This window comes from Micromonas commoda, chromosome 2, assembly GCF_000090985.2.
Source record: "Micromonas commoda chromosome 2, complete sequence".
Lineage (NCBI taxonomy): Eukaryota > Viridiplantae > Chlorophyta > Mamiellophyceae > Mamiellales > Mamiellaceae > Micromonas > Micromonas commoda.
Window position 1 is genome coordinate 1843169 of NC_013039.1, and position 24129 is coordinate 1867297.

Genomic DNA, 24129 nt, shown 5'->3' on the forward strand with positions numbered 1-24129 from the left:
CTAAACACAGTCGCCCCCCCGCGCCCACGACGCGCGGACGACCTCGCGCGATACGATGCCGTACCATATCTGTGAGGTGACGTCGGCGGAATTGCTACACTACCCGGAAAGTGGCAGCGGCCAGGATTGGAGTCCGGCGCGTGACTCGCAGATAATCAAATGCAAATTTCCCAAGGAGGACCTCCTCAGTTCGGGGCGCGAACTCTGCGCCTTTCTCGGCATCTTTATCCTTCCTCGGTTCATCGACGATGTGTGGGTTTTCATCAATACGGGTGTTCATTATTACGGTGCTTTTCCTATCCAGCCCGTCGATCCTATCCAGCCCGTCGACTTGAATGTGGAGCACCAGCAGAAGAAGAACTACTTCGAAGTCTTAGCCTGGTTGATATTTGGTGTTCTTTGCTGTGCTTTGTGCTCTCCTATGGTGATCATCTCGATAATCGTCATCGTCATGAACCTGGTATATGTTCTACGGAACGTTCGGTGTTACCGGACCATGCATTTCAGCATGCAGGAGACTGTTATAAACGGCGAGGAGGTGTGGGAGGTGGACTTCAAAAGTGATTCTAAGGTCGACGAAGAAAAAGTGAAAGCTGGAAGCTGGAAGACGGGAGCGGGCTTTCCAGTTACCCCTAGCCAAGGCGATAAGGTCAAAGTTGCCTTTGGACCGATCGAGTATTGGTGCTTATTTAGGAAGCAGACGCAGAGCGATGCGACGGCGCGAAGCCCTTCCCCGGTGTGATGGGTCGTCTGTGATTGTTGTTTGTTACGTCGGTTCATCACGTCGCGCGTGCTCGTCTAATGGTGGTGGCCACCCCCCGTGATGCCCAGCATCCTCTTACCAGCCTCGTACGTCCCCCACGAGATGGCGCCCGCGGGTATGTGAAACAGCACCCTCGGACCCAGCCCCCGCGTCAGCGCCCACGCGCCCTCCTCCTTGGCGATCGTTCGGAGCACCGCCCAAAAGTTGCTCGAGCCGTAGGGCGATTGCGACGACGCCACTGACCGGTTCCCCAGGGTGTTTGGTCCCCCGGAATTTACCCCCCCGTTGGAATTCGCCGCCGCCGCCGCCGCCGCCTGCTTACAGTGCACCGCGTCGCCCGTCACCGCGCACACCCCCTTGCCGCTCCCCGGCTGCATCTCCCCTTTCACCGCCATGGACGACATCTCGCACTCCGCAACCTCGCAGTGCGTCTGCATGCGAGTCTTGACGACGTCGAGCGGAGTGGTGATCCCCGCGGCGAGCCCACCCGCTAAACCCCCCGCGGTGAACTGCGTGAAGAAGCTCTCCTCCTCGACGTCCTTCCCGCCGTTGGTCAAGTCCCTCAGCGCGATTTTCGAGCTCTCGTACGCGGTGAAGTGGATGGCGGTGAACGGGACGTTCATCGCCAGCGTAGTCGGGTACGATCGGTACAGCGCTCGAACCCCGCCGGCGTTTAGGGTCCGCTTGACGCAGTCCCACACCCCGTTGTACGGCGAGTTGTGCATCTGCAGCCGCTGCTTGACGGTGTCCACGGGCGTCTGCACCGCGTCGCCCACTACGGTCGCGCAAGCTCCGGCGAATGCGTGGTGAAACGGGTGGTGCCTGCCGTCGTCAGACGCCAGATGACGCTTCATGTGCTCGTACGTGGCGAAGTAGAGGGCGTGCGCGGGGCCGGCGCCGATGCCCACGGCGGCGACGCCGCGGTAGAGACCGGCGACGCCGTGCGAGCGGACGACGCCGCTCGCCGCGGCTCGGATGGACGCGACGGGGTTGATTGTGGAAAGGATCGTCGTTCCCGATCGCGGGATCCATGACTGCGATGGGACGGTGGATCCCCCGAGCGTCGCGCCGGCCACCGCGGAGGTGGTCGCGGTCTGCATGCGGGTCTTGATGGTGTCCAGGGGGAACATGGCGCAGTGCTCGGTGGTCCCCGCGAGCGCGCCGCTGAGCATGTGCCCGTAGAAGTGCTCCTCGCCCACAGTGTGCGCCGCAAAGCCCCTCGGGGCGGGCTCGGGCGCGGGTGCCGCTGGGGACGACGACGCGCTGGCGATCCCCGCGGTCCTCGCCGCCGCGGCGACGCGGCTCTCCCTCCCGCTATCCACGATCGTCATGTCGATCTCGTTCGGAAGCCTCGTTCGCGCGCGGGCGTCGATGGGTCCCAACCTCGCCACGGGGACGCTCGGTGGCAACCCTCTTTTTTCCCGACGAGACGACGCGGGCCTGGATCGGGGTCGACCCGCGGGCGATTCGAGCCCGGACCCGACGAGAGACGGGGTCTTTACCCGCACGCGCGTTCCCGCGAACGACGCGACTGACGTTACCGCACGCGAGACGGGACGGCCGGGCCGGTCGAGACGCGCGAAGCTGTGAGGCGGGCGATCGAGATCGAAGCCGCCAAAAAAATATCGGCACGCGGTTCTTTGGGTTCAAACCAAGGAAAGACCGCCAAAATCCCACCCCGTTTTACCCATACGAAACGTAATTATGAATTGCGAAATAGCCCAACCTATACCCCTAATGTTCAGTTCCTAACCTCAACACCGTGAGAAGTACGTCGACGACGAAAAAAGTGCCCGCGAGCGTGCGCTGTCACCTCGGATTATTGTTCCTTTCTGACGCACCAGCAGCCAGACAGTGCGGGGGGCGCCTGGATGGGGTCGTGCTACTGCGTAGAGTCGAGCGTCGTGGGATGTCTCCTGTGCCACGCGGGATGCTCGACGGATAAGCTCGCGAGTAGCCTCGCGTTCCACCCGCCGTCGCCGCCGTCGTACGCCCTGACGACCGCGCCCGACGGGCGCAGACGCGCGGTGTTCGATCCCGCCAACGACGAGTACGTTCGACTGGCGCGGGACTGGGGCGCCGCGTTGGGACAGTGCGAGGTGGACGAGGTCCAAACGCGCCGGGGTAACACCGTGTGCGTCCTGCGCCTGCGTCGCGGCTCCTCCGACGACGCGTACGTCGGCAGGGCGACGTTGATCGTGTCGCACGGCAACGCGCTGGACGCGGCGCTCTTCGTCCCGTTCGCGTCGCATCTCGCGCACCAGCTCGACGCCAACGTTTCGGTGTACGATTACAGCGGCTACGGGCGGAGCAGCGGCGCGCCGCGGGTCGAGGACTGCAAGGCGGACATCGAGGCGGTGGTGCGACATCACGTGGAACGGCTCGGGTGCGACCCGGCGCGCATAGTGCTGTACGGGCAGAGCATCGGGAGCGGGCCGACCTGCCACTACGCCGCGCTCGCGGGTCGCGCATCTCGAGGCTCACACCGCGAATCAGGTAACAACCCGACGACGAGCGGCGTCGACGGCGAGCGTTCGGACCCGCGAAAACGGCTCAACGCGACCCCAACCGCCGCCGCCGCGTACGACGTCGGCGGCGTCGTGCTCGTGTCCCCGATCATGTCCGGCCTGAGCGTGATATCGCCCCCGGAAGGGGGAAGCGGCGGCGCCCGGTGCACCCCCGCGTGCGTGTACAAATCGTGCGACGTGTTTAAAAATTTTGACGCCGTGGGTTCTTTCGAGTGCCCGGCGCTCGTCGTCCACGGGCGTCTGGACGACCAGGTGCCGTGCTCGCACGGGATGGGGCTTCACGCGCTGCTGGTGGGTGCCGGGGGGGGTGCCCGCGAACGGGGGGCGGGCCGGCCGGGCGGGGGCGGGGGGGGGAACATCGGGCGGGGGGGATTCGGAAACGACGGGACGAAAGCGTGGAAACATCCGGAGCCGTATTGGGTGAAGAACGCGGGGCATCAGAACGTGTACGACGCGGATCCGACGCAGTTTATGGCGCGGATGCGCGCGTTCGTCGCGGACGTGAACGAACGGGCCGGGGGGCGAGGGGGTTCAGTCGGTGCGGCGCTCACCGGGACGCCAAAGACGAAGACGGACGCGTCCCCCAAGCCGCCGAGTCTCGGGGAAGTTCGCCGAAGGGACGGGGGCGCGCCGGTGGCGGAGAGACCGCGGGACGCGCCCGCCGGGTTCGCGCCGCAGATCATGACTCGAGGCTAGGCTCGCGATCCGGTCGCCGCGGATCACGTCGCTTCGACGGCTTGAAGACGTACGCTAAGATTGCTAATGAGAACGCTAACGCTACGAGAATATTCCGTCAAAGTGCTCGTCGCAAAACGCGTTAATCGCCGCGGATGCGTCCAGAAGCGTGTCCCCGGCTCGATCCAACACCACCCACAGCCACACGTCCCTGTTGGTTCTCTTTCCAGTCCCTCCACCCGCACCCGCGGTCGCCCGTTTACCCACCACCCACGCGTCCGCCCCGGACCTGACGCACAGCTCGTGCGTTCGACAGACGTCGGCGGGCGACGACGCGTCGCCGCCGTCCGTCGTCGATTCCGACTCGAGGGCTTCCATCTCGCGCCGCACCGACTGAACCGTCGCGAGGACATCCGGCCGGACATGAACCGTCGTCGCTCCCGGGACATCGCGCGGCGTCGCGCGCACCGCGAGCGCGGCGGCGTCGACGTAGAGGTATCGGTACCCCGGCGCGTGGTCGGGGGGCGGGCGGCGGCGCCCGGCGGCGGCTTTCGAATCGTGCGTTTGCGTCGCGAGGCAATCGTGCAGCTCCCGCAGCCTCGGCGCCGACGCGTTCCGCACGCACCCGCGCAGGTCTCTCCACGACGCCTCATCCGTCAGCGGCGGGCACCGCGCGACGCGCAGGGACACCGCGAGCGTGCACGCGCCCACCCGAAGGGACAGGAGGTATACGCCCTCCTGTATACCCGGTGACTCACCATGACTGCCCCGAACTGACTCGCCCCACGTACGAGCGGCTGGGGGTCCGAGTCGTAAGACGTGCGCCGCCGCGGGAACGTCCCGTCCGCTCGCCTCGACCGCCTCTCCCGCGGCGGCGGACCGTCGCAGGAACCCGTCGGGAGCGACGGACCACTCGGACGCGGCGATCGGGACGTCGTCGAACGATGAACCGCCGATCAAGTCGCCCTCACCGCGCGGTGACTCACCACCCGGTGACTCACCGCGTTTTAGGGAAGCCGCCCCCGCGGCAGCCTCGGCGCGCACCGCCGCCGCGAGCGCCCTCGCGCGACCGGCTTTCTCCGACGCCTTCTCCGCCTTCTCCCCGGCATCCACGTCAGCATCCACGTCAGCATCCATGTCAGCGCCGCCCTCCTCCCGAAACGCGGCAGACGGGACCAGGCACCGAGCCGCGTACCTGGACACGGCTCTCGACGCGATCGCCGTCGACGACGACCAGAGCAAGCCGCCCTCGTGGAACACGGCGGTGTCCGCGACCAGGTCCCACTCGTCGTTCTCGTCCCGCCCGTCAGCGGCATCCATGTCAGCATTCATGTCAGCATCCACGTCAGCGTCGCGACGATGCACGTCCGCCCAATCCTCCAGCGAGAGCTGCGCGGCGTTCACCGCCGACTGCGTCAGCAAAAACGCCTCGCGGCTCGTCGGCGTCAGCGGGCACCCCAAACCTAAACCCTCGGGTGACAGCGGGGAGTGGAGTACGCGGAGGGCGTCGCCGCACATGCGCGCGTCCGGTGCGAGGGTGGCGCCCTCCCATCCGGCGGCGGCTGGCGAGACGCGCGCGCCGAGGTCGGCGACGAGGACGGCGAGGAGTCTCGCCGACCGTCGATCGTCGCATCCGCCACTCGCGTCGTCTGGCGCCCCCCCCTCGCGGGGTTGGCCTCGGGGTGGGTGTCCGCCGCGGAGCATGGCGTAGTCGTCGCGGAGGATGCGGAGGAGGTCGACGAGGGCGCCGTCGCGAACGGCGGCGACGCTCGCGATGGACTCGTCCACCGAGACGCACAGCCAGAGCCGGCGCGGCGACGCGTGCGCTGGCGATCGTCCCGCGGTCGTCCCGGTCGGGCGCGTCTCCTCCTCCTCCTCCGCGAGGAGGCACGCGAGGCGCCCGCGCTTGGTCCGCACCACCCTCGCGTCCTCGCGTACGTCGTTCGAGTCGCGCCGTCCGCCCCCCGTCCCGTCGTCGTCGAACTGCGAGACGAACCCGACGATGCCCCTGGCCAACGACAGCGCCCTGACCTTCGCGGACTCGGGCGCGGATGCGGGGAAGTACGCCAGGAGCGCTTCCAGCTCCGTCCCCTCCTCGCGCCCGGCGGCGTCGTCGTAGGCGAACACCTGCACGGGGGGACGCGGATGCTCCGCCATGGCGACCCGCCTCACCGCGCGCGCTCGGACTGCGAGCGGCGACGGGGGGGCGCTTGCTTCGAGTCTGCTCGAGTCTTTTCCGCCACGAGGCTCCCGCCATCTTCTCGGACGTCGCGGATAACAACAACACGACGACGACGGGCGCTGCCGCCACTGCGAGGCGCGGCGATGACAGTCGTTCGCGTCGCGAGGACGCTGCCCGTCCTCGCGCTCCTGCTCGTATGCGCCGGCGCGGTCCCGAGTCCCGAATGGTGAGCTTCGAGACCCCCGACCGCGCCTCCGACCCCCGCGCATCCCCGCGCGCCTTTTCGAGCGTCGCGAGATCTCTCTTCTGACGCGACTCCCGCCTTCCCCGCCTTCCCCTCAGGCGCCCTCCCGCGACGCCGTCGCCGTCCGGCGGCGGGTTCAGGGACGAGCACCAGCCCCTCTCCGCGATCGACCCCGCGCGGATCCGATTCCCCGACCCGACGTCCCGTCTCGACGCCCTCAACGCCGCCGGGTTCTCCGTCTCTTGGCGCCGCGAGACGCCGCGAGCCTCGAACGCGTCGAACGACGACGACGACGGGCTCGAGTGCGACGAGGTGGTCCTCGTGACCGTGACCGCCGCCGCCCCGGGGACGAAACACTGGGTCGGCGCGTACTCCCCGCCGCGCGCGGCGGTCAACGCCACCGCCCCGGTCAAGTACGCCATCATCCACGACGTCGATGCGTCGTACTTGAAAACTGGCGACGCCGCCATCCGGTTCAGGCTGGCGTGCAACAGGCACGATTACGACTTTGTCGTCTTCGCCGACGACTGGGAACGGCGGCAGTACAACGAAAGCACGCACGCGAGGTCCGATACCGTCCACGAGGCGGTCGCCGTGGCGAGAAGCGCGGTGGCGACGATGAGAGCCGAAGCCAACTCTGGTCCCCGCAAGCCCCGCGCATCTCTCGTCTCTCCCGTCGGGTCGGACACAAAAGTCGGTGACGATCTCGAGCTCGCGGTGACGTGGAGCAGCGCGAGGGGCGCGGAAGCGATGCCGTCGCTGCGATGGTGGGAGGAGGACGCGTCCGGGGTTCGAACCGGCAGCGTTAACGTCGTCAACGCGAGTACTTACCGCTACCGCCGGGAGGACCTCTGCGGCGCGCCCGCGACGACGTCGGGGTACAGGGACCCGGGCTGGATTCACCGCGCGGCGCTGGCGGGAATCGATCGGTCGACCGTTCGGTTCGTCGGGTACGATCTCATCGATGCCCTCGGCGGAAAGTACCCGCCGGCGGGCGAGCGCGGGCTCCGTTTACGCGTTCCCCGCGTCGGGATCGCGTCGAGCAAAGACAAAAACGAAGGCGAGGACAAAAACAACGACAAAGAATTAAACAAAAACAACGAGCCGGCGTTCACGATTGCCATGTTCGCGGACATGGGCCGCGGCACGGACGACGACGCCGCGACGTGGAACGAGTACGGCTCGCCCGCGTTCAACACCTCGCGGGCCCTCGCCGCCGACGCCGACGCCATCGACGCGGCTTTCCTCTTCGGCGACGTATCCTACGCCACCGGCTACCAATCCGTCTGGGACGATTACCTGGAGATGATCGCGCCTTGGGCCGCCGCGTTCCCCTTCCTCGTCAACCCGGGCAACCACGAGTACGACTACGTTCGATCGGCGTGGACCGGGCACGCGGGCGGTCAAAGCGGCGCAGCCGTGTACGCCGATCCGTACGGCGGAGTCGACTCTGGCGGCGAGTGCGGCGTGCCCACCGAGCGCTTACTACCGGGTCCGACGCCGGCGAGTTCGGTGCCCGGGGCGTACGTCGCGATCCTCGGACCGATCGCGCTGGTGTCCATGAACACCGAGGTGGACTTTCGAACCGGTTCCCCGCAGTGGACGTGGCTGGACCGGGCGCTCGGGTCGATCGACCGAACGCAAACGCCTTGGGTGTTGTTCGCGGGACACCGGCCCGGGCTCGTGGATTCCGATTGGGGAAAGTCGTGCTTAGGCGTCCATACGAACGAGGACGATCGCGCGTGGACGTGCGGCCCGAAGAAGCCGCTTTTTGGGAAGGGGAACGAGGCAGGGGACCTTCGCGACGCGAGCGACGTCGGCGTCGCGCTCGAGTTCCAGGCGCACGTCTGGCCGCTGCTGACGCGGCACGAGGTCAACGCGGTGTTCTCGGGGCACAACCACGTGTACCAGCGGCACTGCGCGTTCGATCCGGAACGCGCGGGTTCCGGGATCGATTCCCACCTGGGCGCGATCCGGGAGTTGGGACCGGGGGAGGACGCCGACGACGCCGCCAGAGCCGAGTACGGGAAATCCGGGGGGTGCGTCGCGCGACCTAAAAGGATCCGAATTTCACCGGGCGGTGACTCACCGGGCGGTGACTCACCGGCGTCGGATGAAGGGGAGAATGAATGGTGGGTGTACGAGGAACCGAAGGCGCCGGTGTCCCTCGTCGTCGGTTCCGCGGGCGCGGGGTTCACGCGAAACTCCCGGTTTTCCCTCACGAAGGGCACCGAGACGTGCGAATTTTGCGAGGTCGTCATGTACGAGTACGGTTACCTCAGGGTGGCCGCCGTGAACGACACGCACCTGAGGTGCGAGTTCGTGGAGACGCAGAGGGGTGACGGGGCGGTGTTGGACCGATTCTACGTCACGCGGCGCGGGGTGACGGGTGCCGAGGGTGCCGAGGGTGCCGAGGGTGCCGAGGGTGCCGAGGTGACGTCGGGTTGGAGGTTCATCGCGCTCGGGTGCGCGCTCGCGCTCTTCGTGGCGTGTTTCGCCATCGACGTGTTCGTGCCGCAGGACACCGTGCTGCCGTACGTCCGTCTGGATTCCATCGACGAGGACGGGGAGGAGGAAGAAGAGGAGGCGGCGGTGGACGGCGAGGTGTGACGGGACGGACGAACGAGCCGTCGCGGGACTGGGACTGACTGACGATTCTTTCGACGACGTACTCATATAACACATCAACGTCCCGCCCGACAAAACACACCCCCACAACCCGCGCGGTCGACCAGCCGACCGACCGCGCCTCGCGCGCGACGACGACCCGCTCCTCGTCTCCACACTCAGCGCGTTCGTCTCGTCAGAACCTGCCCACGGACGGATCCGAGGAGAGCACCTTGGCGAGGAACTGGAGCACCATGAAACCGAGAATCGGGGTGAAGTCGATCTGCCCCATGATGGGCGGGATGAGGTTGCGGAAGAGGTTGAGGTACGGGTCGGTGACCTGCCTCAGGATCGCCCACGGCTGCCTCATCCAGTCGACGTTGGGGAACCACGTGAGGAGCACGCGGACGAAGAGCATGAGCAGGTAGAGCTTGATGAAGGAGCCGACCGCCTGGGTGATGAGCGCCACCATCTTCTTCTCCTTGTAGGACATCACGGCTCCAATCACCGCGATGACGGTGGCGTCCTGGAAGTCGATCTTCGCGACGAGGTCCTTGCCGGCCTCCTGCTGGGTCCTGAACCAGTCCCCGAGCTTGGCGCCCACGGAGGGCTTCGCGCCGAGGCCGCGGGAGGCGGCGTTGACGCCGGCGACGGCGGCTGCGACCGCGAGGGAGTCGCCCATCGGCGCGAGGCGGGGCGCCACCGCGGAGGATGCGGAGACGCGGAGGGGCGCGCGGGCGCGGACGCGGGAGGCGCCGGCCGGACGGAAGCCTGCGTCACGCGGGGAATGGAGCGGGGTGCGTCATCGTCAGCGGCGGCTCGCGTTCGGCGGCGCGTTCGGGTCACGCGTCGGCGTCGGAGGGACGACGATGATGAATCTTCCTTTCTTCAGACCTAACCCTTTTCACGCGAGCGCCGCGAGGAAGGCGCGCGCGGGACGGGGCGATGAGAGGGGTTGGATCGGCGCACGCACCGGTCAGCGCCTTCGCCCCCGCGGGCCTCGCGATGTTCGCGACGATGGCGGCCATTGTCTCGGACGACGGCGTGTCGTGGTGTGCCCTCCGAGCCGAAGGGGACGGAAGCACGGGAGACGAAGGCGCGAGAGCGAGATCTCCGATTGGCCGGTTACGATTTCTGACTGGATCGCCATACGGCACTGAAAAAGGGGCGGATCTCGGAAGAAACCGCTTATCTGCAAGGGAAATATCGTCCCCTCACGCCGAGGCGACGGATCGGCCGAAGGGACACTCCGAGGAGCACACCGCGGGTATCGCATCCGCGCACAGCCGTCTCACCGCATGTCCGCTCTCTCGTCCGCCTCCGCTCTCCGCGCGTCCGTCCACCTCGGCGGCCGCCCGCGCGCCAACGCCCGCAAGTCCGCCCGCGGCGCCGTCACCGTGACCCCAATGGCGTCCGTCTCGGAGCCCAAGCCGGAGGTGACCATCCGCCGCCGCCCGCCGTTCGGCCAGGCCAAGCACGACGTCGGCACCGACCAGTTCGCGTTCAAGATGGAGACCATCAACGAGAAGGGCGAGCGCATCGACAACGAGGCGAACAAGCCCCAGAACATCCTGGAGGAGATCGTGTGGTACAAGGACGAGTGGCTCGCAAAGCAGAAGGAGAAGTTCCCGCTCACCCTGGTCCGCACCGCGATCCAGAACCAGGAACCCGCGCGCGACTTCGTCGGCGCCATCAAGGACCAGTGGAAGTCCACCGGCCAGCCCGGGCTCATCGCCGAGGTCAAGAAGGCGTCCCCGTCCAAAGGCGTCATCCAGCCCAACTTTGACCCGGTGAAGATTGCGAAGGCGTACGAAGCCGGCGGCGCCGCGTGCCTGTCCGTGCTCACCGACGAGAAGTACTTCCAGGGATCGTTCGAAAATCTCACGCTCATCCGTGAAGCCGGCGTGACGTGCCCGCTCCTGTGCAAGGAGTTCATCGTCGACGCGTACCAGATCTACCTCGCTCGCAAGTACGGCGCAGACGCGATTTTGCTCATCGCTGCCGTGCTCCCCAACCAGGACCTCAAGTACTTCACCAAGATCGCCAAGTCGCTCGGGATGGCGGCGCTCATCGAGGTGCACACGTACGAGGAGATGGAGAGGGTGCTTCAGCTGGAGGACATCGAGCTCCTCGGCATCAACAACCGCGACCTCGGGACGTTCAAGGTGGACCTCAACGTCACGGTGGACTTACTCGCCGGGCCGCTGGGCGACCAAGTTCGCGAGCGGGGGATCACGATGGTGGGAGAGTCCGGGATCTTCACCATCGACGACGTGAACGTGCTGCAGGAGGCGGGCGTGGGTTGCCTGCTGGTGGGGGAGAGCCTGGTGAAGCAGGACACGCCGGACGTCGGCATCAAGAAGCTGTACGGCCGGCCCTTGGACTGATCTAATACCAAATACCGCAGTCGCTTCGCACGGGCTTTTAGTTGTTGTCGACCCTTACATTACGATGGGTTTGTGAATGAGAATACACGCGTAAACCGTAAATTCGCGTCGCCGCCGTGACTTTTCGTGACTGCGCGGAATGGAATAGTATCATATCGCGGCGAGATTTGGAGTATCGGCGAGACTGAATACGAGCCTTTGATGTGTTGTGTCGTGGCGTTTTATGAGCAGCCGCAGGCGAGTACACTAAAGTCGTGGAATAGGGACATTTTCCGCTCATCGGAGCCTTTAGACCTTCGTTTCTCGAGTCACGCGCGAGCCGCCGCAATAATTGCCCTACTCTACTAAATTCACGTGTGGAGAGACGAACTTTTTGGTCGCGCAGCCAATCAGGAGACGGTATTCGAAACGTTCGGAAGCGCACGCTTCGCGAGAATCTCTCCTTTTTCCACCCTGTCGACTCTCGCGTCGTATGGGCAAACAGTTATAAAGTCAACGGGACGCGTGGTCTCTTTTTTCCCGAGTCCCGCTTTCACCGACAAGACACCGCCGATTATAGTTTCGCGCCAAACAGGTTCTGACTAGCTCGCCATAGCCGGAAATGCGGGAAATAGCCTTTCAAGGACCCCGGCAGCTCCGAGAAAGCGCCATTAGTTTAGGTGCCGAGACGCACGCGCCCGGAGGCGGGAAGACCCGGACGCGGCGACGTCTCGGATCGACCCGCGGTCGCGGTGACGGGTTCGTGGTAGTGTCTCGTCGTCGTCGTTGGAGCGTCGGCGGGTGAGGCGCGGGAAAAGGGGCCCTATCGCGCGTCGAGGCGGGCGGTCGGTGGGAAACGGCGAAACGCTTTTTAGCGGCGATTGGCTCGGTAGCGCGCCTTCCGAAACCGCCGCCGGCCGCCGCCTCCGACCCCCGCTAGCCCCGAAAAAAGGCACGCGCAGATATACTGGGAGTGTGTTGAACCGTTGACATGGGCGGTGGGGGCATGGGGTCGAGGGGCGGGCCGGCAGGGCCGCCGACGGACGAGACTGCAGATCTGCTCGCGCTCCGGAAAAAACTCTTGGAGAAGAAGGCGAGGCTCGACCAGATGTTGCGCCAGGCGGGGGGCGGCGCGCCCGTGGCGTCGACCAGGGGCAAGAACGGCGGCGGAAAGGGCAGTCAGAGGTACGTTTCCTCGCGCGTCACCCGGCATCGCACGATCGCACACCCGCGCCGCGCCCGGTTTTCCGGCGCGTGCGCCCATCGCTTTTTTTTCCCCACCAACCACTCCCTCTCCGCCGTCGCCGACCCCTCGCCCCGATCCCCCGCGCACCCACACCGCAGGCAACAGGGCGGTCGCGGACGATCCCCCGCGATGCCCCGGATGGAGTCCACCCCCAACTTCGTCCCGTCCGTCCCGGACAACGCGATGAACGGCGCCAAGGCTGCGTGCGCGTGCTGCGTCGGCGCGGACGTGTGCTCGTTTCTCCCGCGGTTCTCGCACGGCTTACAGCGCTCGGCGTCGGCGCCCCCCACGCAACGTCCCGCGTTCTCGTTCGACCCCGAGCACGACCCGGTGGTGAGCGCCATGGTCAACCGCGCGCAGGCCCAGGCGGCGGCGCGGTTGAAGCAGCAGCGCGTACGAGCCGAACAAGAGCGCGCCGCTAACGAGACTTTAAAGGAGCTCACCCCGGCGCAACTCGCCGCGAGGCGGCACCAGGAGCGCGAGCAGCGGCTCAGCGCCAAGCGCAAGTTCGCCGAGCTGTCCTGCGCCATCGAGCGCGTCGCCGCGCAGGCGGTGCAGTCGGCCAGGCGCCGGGATGACCTCGGTAACGACGCCGAGCTCGCCGAGGAAGAAGCCGCCGCCGCTGAGATTCGCAGAAAGACGCATCTCGCGGGTCGAAGCGTTCGCGAGAGCGCGCCGGGCCGCGTCGCCCGCAACGGCGGCGTCGCGCCGCTGTGGGACTCCGCGGCGTTCGCGGCCGTCGCCGCGAAGCGCAAGCTCGAGGTGGTGAACCGGCAGTGCCTCGCCGCGTTGAAGCAGCTCATGGCGCACAAGTGGGCGCACCCGTTTAACAAACCCGTGGACCACGTCGCGCTGAACTTGCCCACGTACCCGGAAATCGTCAAGCGACCGATGGACCTGGGCACCGTGGAGGCCAACATACGCAAGGGCGGGGTGTACGCGTGCGCGGAGGAGGTCCACGCGGACGTGTCCCTGGTCTTTTCCAACGCCAAGACGTTCACGCCCAAGCCCGAGATGGACGTGCACGTCATGGCCGTCGCGCTCGAGGAGTTTTGGGCGCAGCGCTGGGCAGCCGTCGCGGATCGCGCCAAGGAGGTTGAGGAGGGCATGACGGTCGAGAAGGAGTGCGCGGAGAAGAAGAGCGAGGAGATGAACGCGCGCAAGAGGCTGGCGAGCGAGGAGATGCGGTGCGCGGGTCTGATGGCGGAGTTGGACAGGCTGCGGCGCCAGCTCGACGATCTGAAGCGTCAGACGCGCAGCATCTGCCGTCCGATGACGACGGCGGAGAAGGACCAACTGAGGCGTAACCTGACGAACATTCCCGACTGCTACAGGCAGGACATCCGGGACATCATCGCGGAGACGGAGGGCGCGCACAAGGTTCCCGTCGACGGCGTCGAGAACTGGAACGAGATCATCGAGGAGTTTAACGAATTCGGCCCCGTCGCGCTCCGAAGGCTGGCTCGGTTCGTCAAGGTGCGACGTCGAAACGCCAATCTCATCGCGGCGGGGAAGGCGCCCAGGCCCGCCGACGGCTTCGACGCGGACGAGTGGGACGAATGGGACGTGCCCCCTCCCACCACCGAGGCGACACCCCAACAGAAGGAGGAGGAAGAGTTGAACGGTAAGAACGGGGACACAGCTGGCGCGCCGAACAGGGGCCCGGGCGTCGAGGCCACCAACGCGGATGAGGCGATGGCAGCCGCCGCCGCAGCCGCCGCAGCCGCCGCCGTCGGAACCTCCGTGGAACCGGTCGGTCCGGACCCGCTGATGGCGATGCTCGCCGGCGATTTCCAGCCCGCGGCGGGGTTCAAGTCGAGCGACTCGGCGCCGGAGCTCGTCGAGGTTGTCAAGATTCACTCCGCGCCGGTCATCGCGACGGGGGAGATCGGCGCTGCGAGCATGATGGATGTCCTGACGGAGCCGGCTTGATGAGGCGACGAAGGCGCGGGTGAGGTGGGGCGGCGCGGGAGGCGGCGTCCGGGGACGGGGGTGAATTGTGGCCGCGCGACGCGTCGATTAGCGACGGGCGCGCGGCGCGTAGCGAGACTGAGAGCGAGTCTCGAGCGACACGGCGTCGAAGTGAAACGACGAAACAACAAAACAGAGTTCACACATCATCCTCGGAGAATTTCTGGGCGGCATTTACCCTCCCGTTGCCGCGGCCCGGTTCTTTAGGGAATGAATGCTCCTTCGGGGCGGCACACTGCACGGCACGCGCCCGTCGCCGTCTTTCGACGCCATGGCGCTGCAGCTTCGCAAGCGTCAGCAGGATGCGATACACCGCATGCTCAACCTCAACGTCACCCGGATCGTGCCCATCGGCGAGCGCGAGGCGGAGGAGACGGAGGTGTACAAGATCCTGGTGATGGATCGCCACTGCTTCGACGTGATCACCCCGCTGGTTCGCGTCAACGAGCTCCGCAGGCACGGCGTCACCCTGCACCTGCGTCTGGACAACGAACGGCAGCCCATCCACGACGTGCCGGCTGTGTACTTCGTCAGGCCGACCGCGCACAACGTCGCGCGCATCAGCGCCGACTTCGCCGCGGGGCTCTACGAGGCGTACCACCTCAACTTTTCGTCATCCCTCCCGAGGCCGATGCTCGAGGACCTCGCGGCCGGCAGCGTCAAGGCGAACGCCGCGGGCAAGGTGGCGAAGGTGTTCGACCAGTACGTTGACTTCGTGTCCCTCGCCGAGGACATCTTCTCCCTGGCGCAGAAGGATGCGTACGTCGCGCTCAACGATCCCACCGCCAAGGATGCCGACGTCGAAACCGCGGTGGCCGAGGTGGTCAAGGGGCTGCTCTCGGTGTGCGCCACGCTGGGCCGCGTGCCCATCATCCGGTGCCCGCGCGGGGGCGCCGCGGAGATGGTCGCGCAGCAGCTGACGAAGCAGCTTCGCGATCACGTCGACGCGCGCGGGTCCATGTTCTCCGACGACGGATACGCCGGGGCGGGATCTCTTTCCCTGGGAAGTCGAGAGGAGCGACCGATCTTGTGCATCTTCGAGCGCAACTTCGACCTCGCCGCGGCGTTGCAGCACGCCTGGACCTACGCCCCGCTCGTCCACGACGTCCTCGACATGCGACTGAACCGCGTGGACATCACCCAGGGCAGCAGCGCCCTCGACGCCGCCGCCGGGAAGAAGTCTTACGACCTGGAGGACAACGACCCATTCTGGCGAGCAAACGCCGACTCTCAGTTTCCGAAGGTGGCCGAGGAGGTGGAGGCACAGCTGGCGGCGTACAAGAAGGCGATCGCGGAGGTTAACGCGCAGACGTCGCTCGGTGACCCGTCCTCCGACGCGGACATGGCGACGAACACGCAGAAGCTGGTCAGCGCCGTCGCAAGCCTGCCCGAGCTGCAGGAGCGCAAGAAGTTCATCGACAAGCACACCAACATCGCCACCGCTCTCTTGGGCCACATCAAGAACCGCGGCCTGGACGAGTACTTCGCGCTCGAGGAGGACCTGCTGGCGGGTAAGGGGGACAAGACCGCGGTCATGGGGCTGCTGCAGGCGACGGGCCGGGGCACCCCCGAGGACAAGCTTCGTCTGGCCATCATATACGCGATGACGCATTCCTCCGGGGACGACGCCATGTCACCCGCGGATGCCGAGGCGTTGGAGGGCGCGCTGCGCGCTTCCGGCGCGGACGCCGCCGCCCTGGGCTTCGTCCAGAGGATGGCCAAGCTCAACCAGTCCCTCGCGGCGACGACGACGAACGAGACCGGGCGGGGAAGAGACGCGCGGGCGACCACCGCCGCTCACCCGGGGGCGGGGTCCGAGAGCAACCTCCTCGACTACGCCGAGCGCCTGTACGGCCAGTCGCTCAGCGCCGTCGCGAAAGGGGTCAAGTCCCTCCTCGCCAGCGACAGGCAGCTCGCGGTGGCGAGGGCGACGGAGGCGCTGATGAGCAACGAGCCCGATTCGCGCGAGTGCGCCGAGTACGCGTGGTACGACGCCAAGGCGAAGGCGACGAGCGACGGGAACCCGCCGGTGGGCGCCGTCGGCGAAGGCGCGCCCGCGCACGACCACGCCATCGCGTTCGTCATGGGCGGGGGTAACTACCTGGAGGCTGAGAGCGTGCGGGCGATCGCGAAAGGGGACGACGGCGCGGGTGGCGGCGGGCGGGCTGGCGACGGGGGCGGGTTGGGCGACGCTCGTGCGGCTGCGCGGTTGGGCGGCGCGACGAGACGGAGGAGCGTTGCGTACGGAGCGACGGAGATGTTGACGGGGGCGGAGTTTGTCGCGCAGCTCGGGGCGCTGGGACGTAAGACGGGGCACTGAACCCGGATGGATGGGGGCGGGGTGGTGCGGGGTGGACGCGCGGGGTGGACGCGCGACTGGATCCGGACGGACTCGGGCTCCCCTTCCCTCGCAGCGCCGACGTCAATCGACTCGTCTCGTCAGTTTTCTCTTGTCCTTCCTCGCCCCTGCCCACTTTTTCTGCGAGAAATTGAACGGCCGAAAAATGATCCAATCGAAGTTTGTTACCAAACCTTCCACTTTCCACTGATAGTTTGGTCAAATGAACCATAAAATCTAAAATTTCAAGTCACATTGGGACTTTTCGCGCGTGCATCACGACGCAGATTTGCCGGCTCGAGCCCGGGAGGCTTCGAGTATTTCACGGACGGGAGGCCGAAGGGATCGCCCTTTTGTAGCCGCACAGGCAGTACCTCCGTGGTTCTGTTCTGCTAAGATGGTGAGTGCCCGTGCCCGTGATCTTCATGGCGCCCGTGACGCGCGATGCGGCGACGGCGTCTCGTCGCGCGCGCGCTTTTCCGGCGACGACCGGCGAGGCGAGGAAAAACCCTTTGTTGCGCGAGGCTCGATCCCGGTGTGGGTCGAGGCGCGCTTCGGGGGGGACATCCTCGACGCGTGGATGCCGTCGCGACGCGCCGCGCCGTCAATGCGATGTCAGCACAGACGATGCGGGCGTATGCGGCGCACACGGCGGCATCGATGCGTCCGCGGAGCGCGTCCCGGCGCGCTCTCCGGCCCCGCTCGCTCGGAAGTCTCGACGCGTGAGCGTGCGGTTCCGCGTGGGGTCTGGCGCGAGGATAGGCGCGACGCGACGATACCATCGCGCGTTTTCCGCGGCGCTGGACATCACCCCCAGTCGTTTGATGTTCCTCCGCCGTCGGCGTGCCCGTCCATAGCGCGACGCCCCCGCACCGCGCGCGGACCGCCGCGGCATCCTCGTTTTCCCGCTCCTAGGGTTTTCTCCCACCGTTCCCCAGCCACGGGATGATTCTCACCCAACGCCTCCCTCCCTTCCTCTCGTCAACAGCCTGCCGGAAAGAAGGTCGCCCCCACCCCCGCGGGCATGAAGGCCCCCAAGGCTGAGAAGGGCCCGTCCAACCCGCTCTTCGAGAAGAAGCCCAAGGTGTTCGGCATCGGCCAGGCTCTTCCCCCCAAGACGCCCCTGAACCGCTACGTCAAGTGGCCCAAGTACGTCAGGATCCAGCGCGCCCGCCGCGTCCTCCAGAAGCGTCTCAAGGTTCCCCCCGCCATCGAGCAGTTCAACAACACCCTCGACAAGAACCTCGCCACCAAGCTCTTCAAGCTCCTCCTCAAGTACCGCCCCGAGGATGACGCGCAGAAGAAGGAGCGCCTCGTCGCCACCGCGCAGGCTGAGGCGGCGGGCAAGGAGGTTGAGTCCAAGAAGCCCGTCGTGGTCAAGTTCGGCATCAACCACATCACCTACCTCGTCGAGCAGGGCAAGGCGCAGCTCGTGTGCATCGCGCACGACGTCGACCCCATCGAGCTCGTCATCTGGCTCCCCGCGCTGTGCCGCCAGATGAACGTGCCCTACTGCATCGTCAAGGGTAAGGCTCGCCTCGGCGCCGTCGTCCACAAGAAGACGGCCACCGCGCTCGCGCTCACCGGCATCAAGAACGAGGACAAGATGGAGTTCTCCCAGCTCGTTGAGGCCATCAAGGGTTCCTACAACGACAAGTTCGACAAGACGATGAGGACCTGGGGTGGCGGCATCATGGGCGTCAAGTCCCAGGCGAAGACTGCTGCCAGGCAGAAGATCATCGACAGGGAGAAGGCTCAGCGTGATGCGATCTAAATCCGTCGCCGGATCGCGGGTGCCCCGGTGCCGACGGCGTGCGGCGACGGGGGTTGTGGTGTACATTGTCGAGTTGCGGTGACGTTTGGTGGGGATTTAGATAACCGTGTTAAAAGGAGCCGACCTCGATACTTCTCACCGCTCGTGCTTCTAACCGCGCCGCGCCCGGCCCGATCCGCGCCCCGGCCATCTTCGGCAACTTGCGGTGACCTTGGACCCGATCTCGATACCTCTGTCGTCGATCTTCGTCGAACCGCGCGCGAGAGCGCCTCTGCCGCCCACGCCGAAAATATTCACCCATCCCGCGGTCTCACATCTCATCAGTGCCAGACAGGACAAATCCCCGAGTTTGAACGCGCCGAGATCCATTCGCCCTCTCGCGTCGGTTGTCGACCATGGCCTCTCCCGCCACGACCCCGCGGGACAAGCAGCCCTCGAGCCGCATGAAGATCGGCCCGGTGGTCCTCAGCGCGGACTCCAAGACGGCCATATGCGGCGTCAAGCTCACCAGGGTGCGTCCCGCGCCGACGCCGCGCGCAGCCAGCCAGACAACCGTTGCTCGCCGTCGTCATCTTTTTTTCCGCGCGTGAACGTTCGTGCCGCGCGATCGGTCCCGGGCGGCGCGCGGGTCACCCCGCGCCCTCTCTCCCCCGCTCACTCACCACGCCATCCCCGCCCCATCGCCTCACCCGCGCGCAGGGACTGGAGTACAAGCCGTGGAACGCGCAGCTCAACCTCGGCGCATTCGTCGACCTCGGCGCCAACACCGTGTCCGGATTCAGCCGGCTCGAGGTGGACGCCGGCAAGGTGGGCAAGGTGGTCGCCGACGTCGAGGGCGTCGAAGTTCAGAAGGACTGGCACCTCCCCTGGGAGTGGGCGGAGGGCAGGCTCGAGCTCTCCGCGGGCGTCGGCCTGCAGAGGGAGACCCGCGGCGGGCCGGACTTTAAGCCGAGGCCGTACGTCAACGTCGACTTTCGCCCAGCGGAGACGCCCTTTCGCGCCGCGATGGTGTCGTGGTCCCTCGTCAAGGACCAGCCCATCGAGATGAGGCCCAAGTACGACGTCTCGCCGAACGTCTCCGTCGAGTTCCCGCTCACCCTGACCGGGCACGTGTTTGCCTCGAAAGACTCCGCCGGCCGAGTCGAGCGAACGCCCCGGGGGGGTTCCGTGAAGGAAGACGGCTGCCTCAAGCTCCACGCGCACGGCGCCGTCGTCTCGTACAAGTTCGGCGTGACGCAGGTGGACGAGCTCAGGTGGGACGTGTGGCGTCGGAACATGAGTACCGCGGAGAAAGAGGCGGAGAAGAACAAGTCCAAGGAGCAGAGAGAGGCGGAGAAGGCGGCGAGGCGCGCGAAGGAGCGGGAGGAGAAGGCCAAGCGGGACGCCGCGAAGGCTCGGAAGGAGGCGGACGCCAAGGTTAAGAAGGCGAAGGAGGAGGCGGACGCGCGCGTGAAGAAGGAGAAGGAGGCCAAGGCGAAGCGGGCGAAGGAGGTCAAGTCCCAGCGGGGATAGGAGGACGCGCGCCGCCGCCGAACGACCAAACGACTTTGTCTTGTGTTCGCAACTTTTGGTAAAATATTCGTTGGCAATGTGAGTGAGTGCTTTCACCACCACGCGCACGCGGGGCTGGTCTCGTCGGTTCCGAGCTTCTCCCCCCGCCTTTCGTTTTCCTTGGACGGAGCCGAGCGCTGACGTCAGGTCCGAGCGATCGTCGTGGCTGCGCAGCTTCCGTTGCCTGTCCCGACGAACGCGAGAGGCGGGAGTCGTCACACGCGCGCTCGCGCCATGACGACTCGACGCCGGCCCGCGCCCTTCGCGCTCGCGACGTTCGCGCTCGGCGTGATACTCCTCCACGCGCGCGCCGTCCTGGGCGACGACGACCAGTCGCCGCCTCCGTCGCCTCCTCCGAGGCGAAGGCGCGCGTCTTTTCCCCTGAGGGCCTCGCCGGGCGACGCCGCGGGCACGGTGTCGCTCGTTTGGACCCCCCCCGCGACGCCCCGCGTCCTCCCCGCCGACGACGCCGCGTCCGGCACGGATCCCTCGGTCGTCCCACCCGGCCTCGCCGCGTTCAAGGCGGCCGCGCGCGACGCGTCCGCGGGCGCGCGGTTCGATATCTTCGCCGGCGCGTGCGTGGAGGGCGACCCGCGGCGCGACGGTTTCGACGCGCGCCTGCACGCCTACGCGCCCCCGATCGCGCCGTGCGCCCCCGCGACGACGCTCGTGGCGGAGGCGTCGAACACCAACACCGCGGTGGTGGACGGGCTCACACCGGGCGCCACGTACGCGTTCAGAGTCGCGGTCCGCGCGATCCGCGAGGAGGCGGAAGAAGGGAAAGGCGAAAAAGAAGAAGAAGAAGAAAAAGAAGAAGGAAAAGAAGAGGAGGCGTGGTCCGCTGCCGCCACCGCCACGGCGACCCCGGCGGCGGACGACGCGTCACCGACCCTCAGCGATGAGAGCGCGTCCGTCCCGAACCTCGCGTTGAGCGACCCGGAGCTGGGTTTCTGCGCCGCCGCGGTTGGGTCGTTTCCCGCGGGCGCGATACTCCTCGACGGATCGGAGATTTTCGCCGAGTCGGCATCCGGATGCTGTCTGGAGTGTTCCAGAACCCTCGGTTGCAACGCGTGGGCGCACTGCGGCGACGACGACGGCGACGACGACGACGACGACGCGACGTGCGCGGCCGCGGGCGTGCGCGGGCAGTGCTGGCTGATGAACGTGCCCCCGTCCGAGGCGAACGACCGGAAGGACGACCGGAAGGACGACCGGGAGGAGGACGAAGACACAAACGCGACGCGTCCGCTCCAGAACCCGGGTTGGACGGGCGGCGTGATAAACCCCGAACCCACGCGACCCCGCGCGCCCGCGTCGCTCGTCCTCAATCTCGGCAAAAGCGACGACGGCGATGAAAGCGAACCTTCGTGGTGCGCTTCGTGGGCGGACCCGCCCGCGCTTCCGTCCGTCGCCGCCGCATCCTCCGCCGCGGCGACGTTTACCATCGCCGTTACCGTCGCGGGACGCGAATCGACGTACGACATGGCGGGCACGTTACCCCCGCGGCTGTGCGCGTGCGAGGGGTGGGCGCCCCCCGACGAGGCGGACCCCGGTGAGTCACCGCCCGGTGAGTCACCGCCCGGTGACGCGTCGTCGTCGAACGCCGAGACGGACGAGGTTCGATCGGTGAGGGTATCCGTCGTCGCCGAGAACCCCGGCGGGTCGTCGGCGGCGACGGGCGCGTCCGTCGATCTGAGCCCATCGGACCTCGAGGCGTGGCGCGTCGCGTCAAAGATTCCGTGCGACGACGACCGTTACGACGACCGTTACGACGTCGAGGAGCCGCCGCCCGGTCCTCCCAGAGACGTCCGCGCGCGCTGGGTCCAACCCGGCGGGTCCGACGACGACGACGGCGGATCCTCCGCCGCCACCCTCGCCGTCGACTGGAGTCCGCCGCTGGATGCCGCGGGCGAGGACGCGCTCGAGCCGAACGCCGTAGGGTACCAGGTGATTTGGACGCAGTGGGACCCGCGGCTGTTCCCCGCGGTGGACCCGCCGATGTCCGTGGTGCTCGCGGACGACGAACGCGTTCGACGCGCCGCGTCGTCGCCGTGTGGTTCCGGAAACGTCGAGAAGGACGGGTCCGGCTCGTCGTGTTTCTTCGCCGGTCTCGCCACCGGGCTGAGGCTGGACGGTCTGGACGGGTCCCTTGCGCTGGCGATCGCCGTCCGCGCCGTCACCACCGGTGGCCCCGGTCCGCTCTCCCAGCCCGTCGTGACGTCCCCCGCGTCCCTGTCCCTCGAGGACCCGCCCGTCGAGGACGAGGATCCGGCGGAGGAACCCGGTGAGTCACCGCCTGGTGAGTCACCGCCCGGTGACGCGTCATCCGTCGACGGTGTCGTCCCTTCCGAGGCGGCGAGGCCCGTCGCCCCTGCGCTCGACGCCCCGTCGGTTCCCGACGTCGTGCGTTTACCCCTGTACGAGGCGAACAGGGTCGGCGGCGTGTACGAACAGATGAACGAAAACTCGGGTGGGTACGGCCAGGGTTCGGGCACGGCGGCTTTCGACGCCGGCGGCGATTTCGTCGAGGAGTCGACCACGGAGGAGGTCGTCGGCGGCGGGCTCGGCGGGCTCGGGTACGGGGCGTACGGCGGCGGGTTCGGGTACCCGTTCGCGGGACTCGGGCTAGGGGGCTTGGGTTTCGGCGGCTACCGGGACGGGTTCTACGGGGACGGATTCTACGGCGGCGGCGGCGGCGGCAACGGCACCAGCGTGGTCGTCGGCGGGAGCACCATCACCGTCATCCTGAACGTCAACGACAACACGACGTCCACGGAGGACGCGACGACGACGCCGACGCCGGTCCCGTCCCCTACCCCATCCCCTACCCCATCCCCTACCCCATCCCCGGTCCCGTCGCCTGTCCCTTCCCCGGTTCCTTCGCCAGTCCCTTCGCCGTCTCCTCTGGTCCCGGAACTGAGGAAGAGGGGCACCAAGGAAAACCCGCTCCCCGGCGAGGAAAAGACGGTCGCGCGCGTCAGGGTCGGGTCCGAACCATCCGTTCCGGGCACCGAGCCCGCGGTAGTCAAGATCGGCGACGCACGAAACGCGCCCGCGGCGGACAAAACCGACAAAACCTCCGCGACCTCCTCCGCGAAACCCCGCGCCCCGGGTTCAGACGTAAAGGTCGTTCCCCTGGACGCGAAGGCGCGCGAGTCCGCCACGCCGACGACGCCGACGACGACGCCGACGGTGATTCCCCTCCCTCCCGACGCCGAACCCCGGAGGGAGGAGGCACCCGCCGTCGTGACGATGACCGAACGGGAAAAGGCGGAAGCCGCCGCCGGGAAAAAAACGCGCGTTCGAGGCGCCACCGACGACGCCGAGACCAAACCCCGCGGCGAGACCAAACCCCGCGGCGAGACCAAACCCCGATCGTCTCCCGAGAAGAAGAAGAAGCCCGCGCCGACAAGGTCAGACAAAGTTTCAGAGGCTCGCGCGCGAGCGAACCAACGAAGCTCGGGAGGCGGCGGAAGAAAATCAGGCGAGCGCCAGGCCAGGCAGGTCTCGGCGCAGGCGCGCAAACCGTGATCTTCGCCGATGGGGACGGGGGGGTGGACGCGCGCCGTCCACGAGTTCGACGCATCCTTACCCAAGATGACATGGGGTTTACTCAGGTCATCTTCACAGTTCCGGTTGGTTTGTCGAACTCGGGGACGGCGCCGCCTTTCTTGGTCGACGATCTCGCGTCCACCAGTTCGAGGTGAGCAGAGGCCGAGACGACGCAAAGAGGGGCAAATAAGATCCTCTGCTCGGTTCGCCCTCGTGCCGAACGAGTCTTATTTTCCTTCCCTTTTGGCATTGCGTCGTCTCGTTTCTTCACGATCGATCTCACCTCGAACTGGTGGACGCGGTTTGTCGGCTCCCGCGTGCGCCGCGCCGAG

At 67.0% G+C, this 24129-nt stretch overlaps 11 protein-coding genes across 11 annotated transcripts; 8 read left to right on the forward strand and 3 right to left on the reverse strand.

The window, feature by feature from the left end:
- Positions 1-55: 55 nt before the first annotated feature.
- MICPUN_55662 (predicted protein) lies at positions 56-742 on the forward strand (the record flags this gene model as incomplete). The annotated part of the gene is made up of 1 exon (XM_002499775.1): positions 56-742. The coding sequence occupies one exon, from the start codon at positions 56-58 to the stop codon at positions 740-742; it is 687 nt and encodes a 228-aa protein (XP_002499821.1).
- Positions 743-798: 56 nt separating this feature from the next.
- Positions 799-1935, reverse strand: MICPUN_79004 (mitochondrial carrier family; the record flags this gene model as incomplete). Its single annotated transcript, XM_002500267.1, has 3 exons — positions 799-970; positions 1163-1723; positions 1799-1935. The coding sequence occupies 3 exons, from the start codon at positions 1933-1935 to the stop codon at positions 799-801; spliced, it is 870 nt and encodes a 289-aa protein (XP_002500313.1).
- Positions 1936-2634: 699 nt separating this feature from the next.
- Positions 2635-3586, forward strand: MICPUN_76232 (predicted protein; the record flags this gene model as incomplete). Its single annotated transcript, XM_002499776.1, has 2 exons — positions 2635-3259; positions 3416-3586. Coding segments are annotated over 2 exons (796 nt in total), but the record flags the coding sequence as incomplete, so codon positions are not given.
- Positions 3587-4068: 482 nt separating this feature from the next.
- On the reverse strand, positions 4069-6123 carry MICPUN_55659 (predicted protein; the record flags this gene model as incomplete). The annotated part of the gene is made up of 1 exon (XM_002500268.1): positions 4069-6123. The coding sequence occupies one exon, from the start codon at positions 6121-6123 to the stop codon at positions 4069-4071; it is 2055 nt and encodes a 684-aa protein (XP_002500314.1).
- A 168-nt stretch (positions 6124-6291) lies between these two features.
- MICPUN_55658 (predicted protein) lies at positions 6292-9081 on the forward strand (the record flags this gene model as incomplete). The annotated part of the gene is made up of 2 exons (XM_002499777.1): positions 6292-6374; positions 6491-9081. The coding sequence occupies 2 exons, from the start codon at positions 6292-6294 to the stop codon at positions 9000-9002; spliced, it is 2595 nt and encodes an 864-aa protein (XP_002499823.1). The 3' UTR covers positions 9003-9081.
- On the reverse strand, positions 9054-10046 carry MICPUN_107647 (fanciful K+ uptake-b family transporter). Its single transcript, XM_002500269.1, has 2 exons — positions 9973-10046; positions 9054-9770 (listed from the first exon to the last, which is right to left on the reverse strand). The coding sequence occupies exon 2, from the start codon at positions 9679-9681 to the stop codon at positions 9196-9198; it is 486 nt and encodes a 161-aa protein (XP_002500315.1). The 5' UTR covers positions 9682-9770; positions 9973-10046; the 3' UTR covers positions 9054-9195.
- Positions 10047-10405: 359 nt separating this feature from the next.
- Positions 10406-11386, forward strand: MICPUN_55656 (predicted protein; the record flags this gene model as incomplete). Its single annotated transcript, XM_002499778.1, has 1 exon — positions 10406-11386. The coding sequence occupies one exon, from the start codon at positions 10406-10408 to the stop codon at positions 11384-11386; it is 981 nt and encodes a 326-aa protein (XP_002499824.1).
- Positions 11387-12356: 970 nt separating this feature from the next.
- Positions 12357-14730, forward strand: MICPUN_55655 (bromodomain-containing protein; the record flags this gene model as incomplete). Its single annotated transcript, XM_002499779.1, has 2 exons — positions 12357-12550; positions 12710-14730. The coding sequence occupies 2 exons, from the start codon at positions 12357-12359 to the stop codon at positions 14541-14543; spliced, it is 2028 nt and encodes a 675-aa protein (XP_002499825.1). The 3' UTR covers positions 14544-14730.
- Positions 14731-14853: 123 nt separating this feature from the next.
- MICPUN_96913 (predicted protein) lies at positions 14854-16902 on the forward strand (the record flags this gene model as incomplete). Its single annotated transcript, XM_002499780.1, has 3 exons — positions 14854-16313; positions 16404-16763; positions 16809-16902. 3 exons carry the CDS (start codon positions 14854-14856, stop codon positions 16900-16902), a joined length of 1914 nt encoding a protein of 637 aa, XP_002499826.1.
- A 385-nt stretch (positions 16903-17287) lies between these two features.
- On the forward strand, positions 17288-18831 carry MICPUN_107645 (predicted protein). Its single transcript, XM_002499781.1, has 2 exons — positions 17288-17320; positions 17909-18831. The coding sequence occupies exon 2, from the start codon at positions 17945-17947 to the stop codon at positions 18692-18694; it is 750 nt and encodes a 249-aa protein (XP_002499827.1). The 5' UTR covers positions 17288-17320; positions 17909-17944; the 3' UTR covers positions 18695-18831.
- A 258-nt stretch (positions 18832-19089) lies between these two features.
- MICPUN_98644 (predicted protein) lies at positions 19090-23776 on the forward strand (the record flags this gene model as incomplete). The annotated part of the gene is made up of 3 exons (XM_002499782.1): positions 19090-19206; positions 19394-20185; positions 20420-23776. The coding sequence occupies 3 exons, from the start codon at positions 19090-19092 to the stop codon at positions 23774-23776; spliced, it is 4266 nt and encodes a 1421-aa protein (XP_002499828.1).
- Between the last annotated feature and the right edge of the window lie 353 nt (positions 23777-24129).

Excerpts from the sequence above, each read along its gene's own strand:
- MICPUN_107645 (XM_002499781.1), top strand. The coding sequence starts at position 17,945 with ATGAAGGCCCCCAAGGCTGAGAAGGGCCCGTCCAACCCGCTCTTCGAG.
- MICPUN_107647 (XM_002500269.1), bottom strand. The coding sequence starts at position 9,681 with ATGGGCGACTCCCTCGCGGTCGCAGCCGCCGTCGCCGGCGTCAACGCC.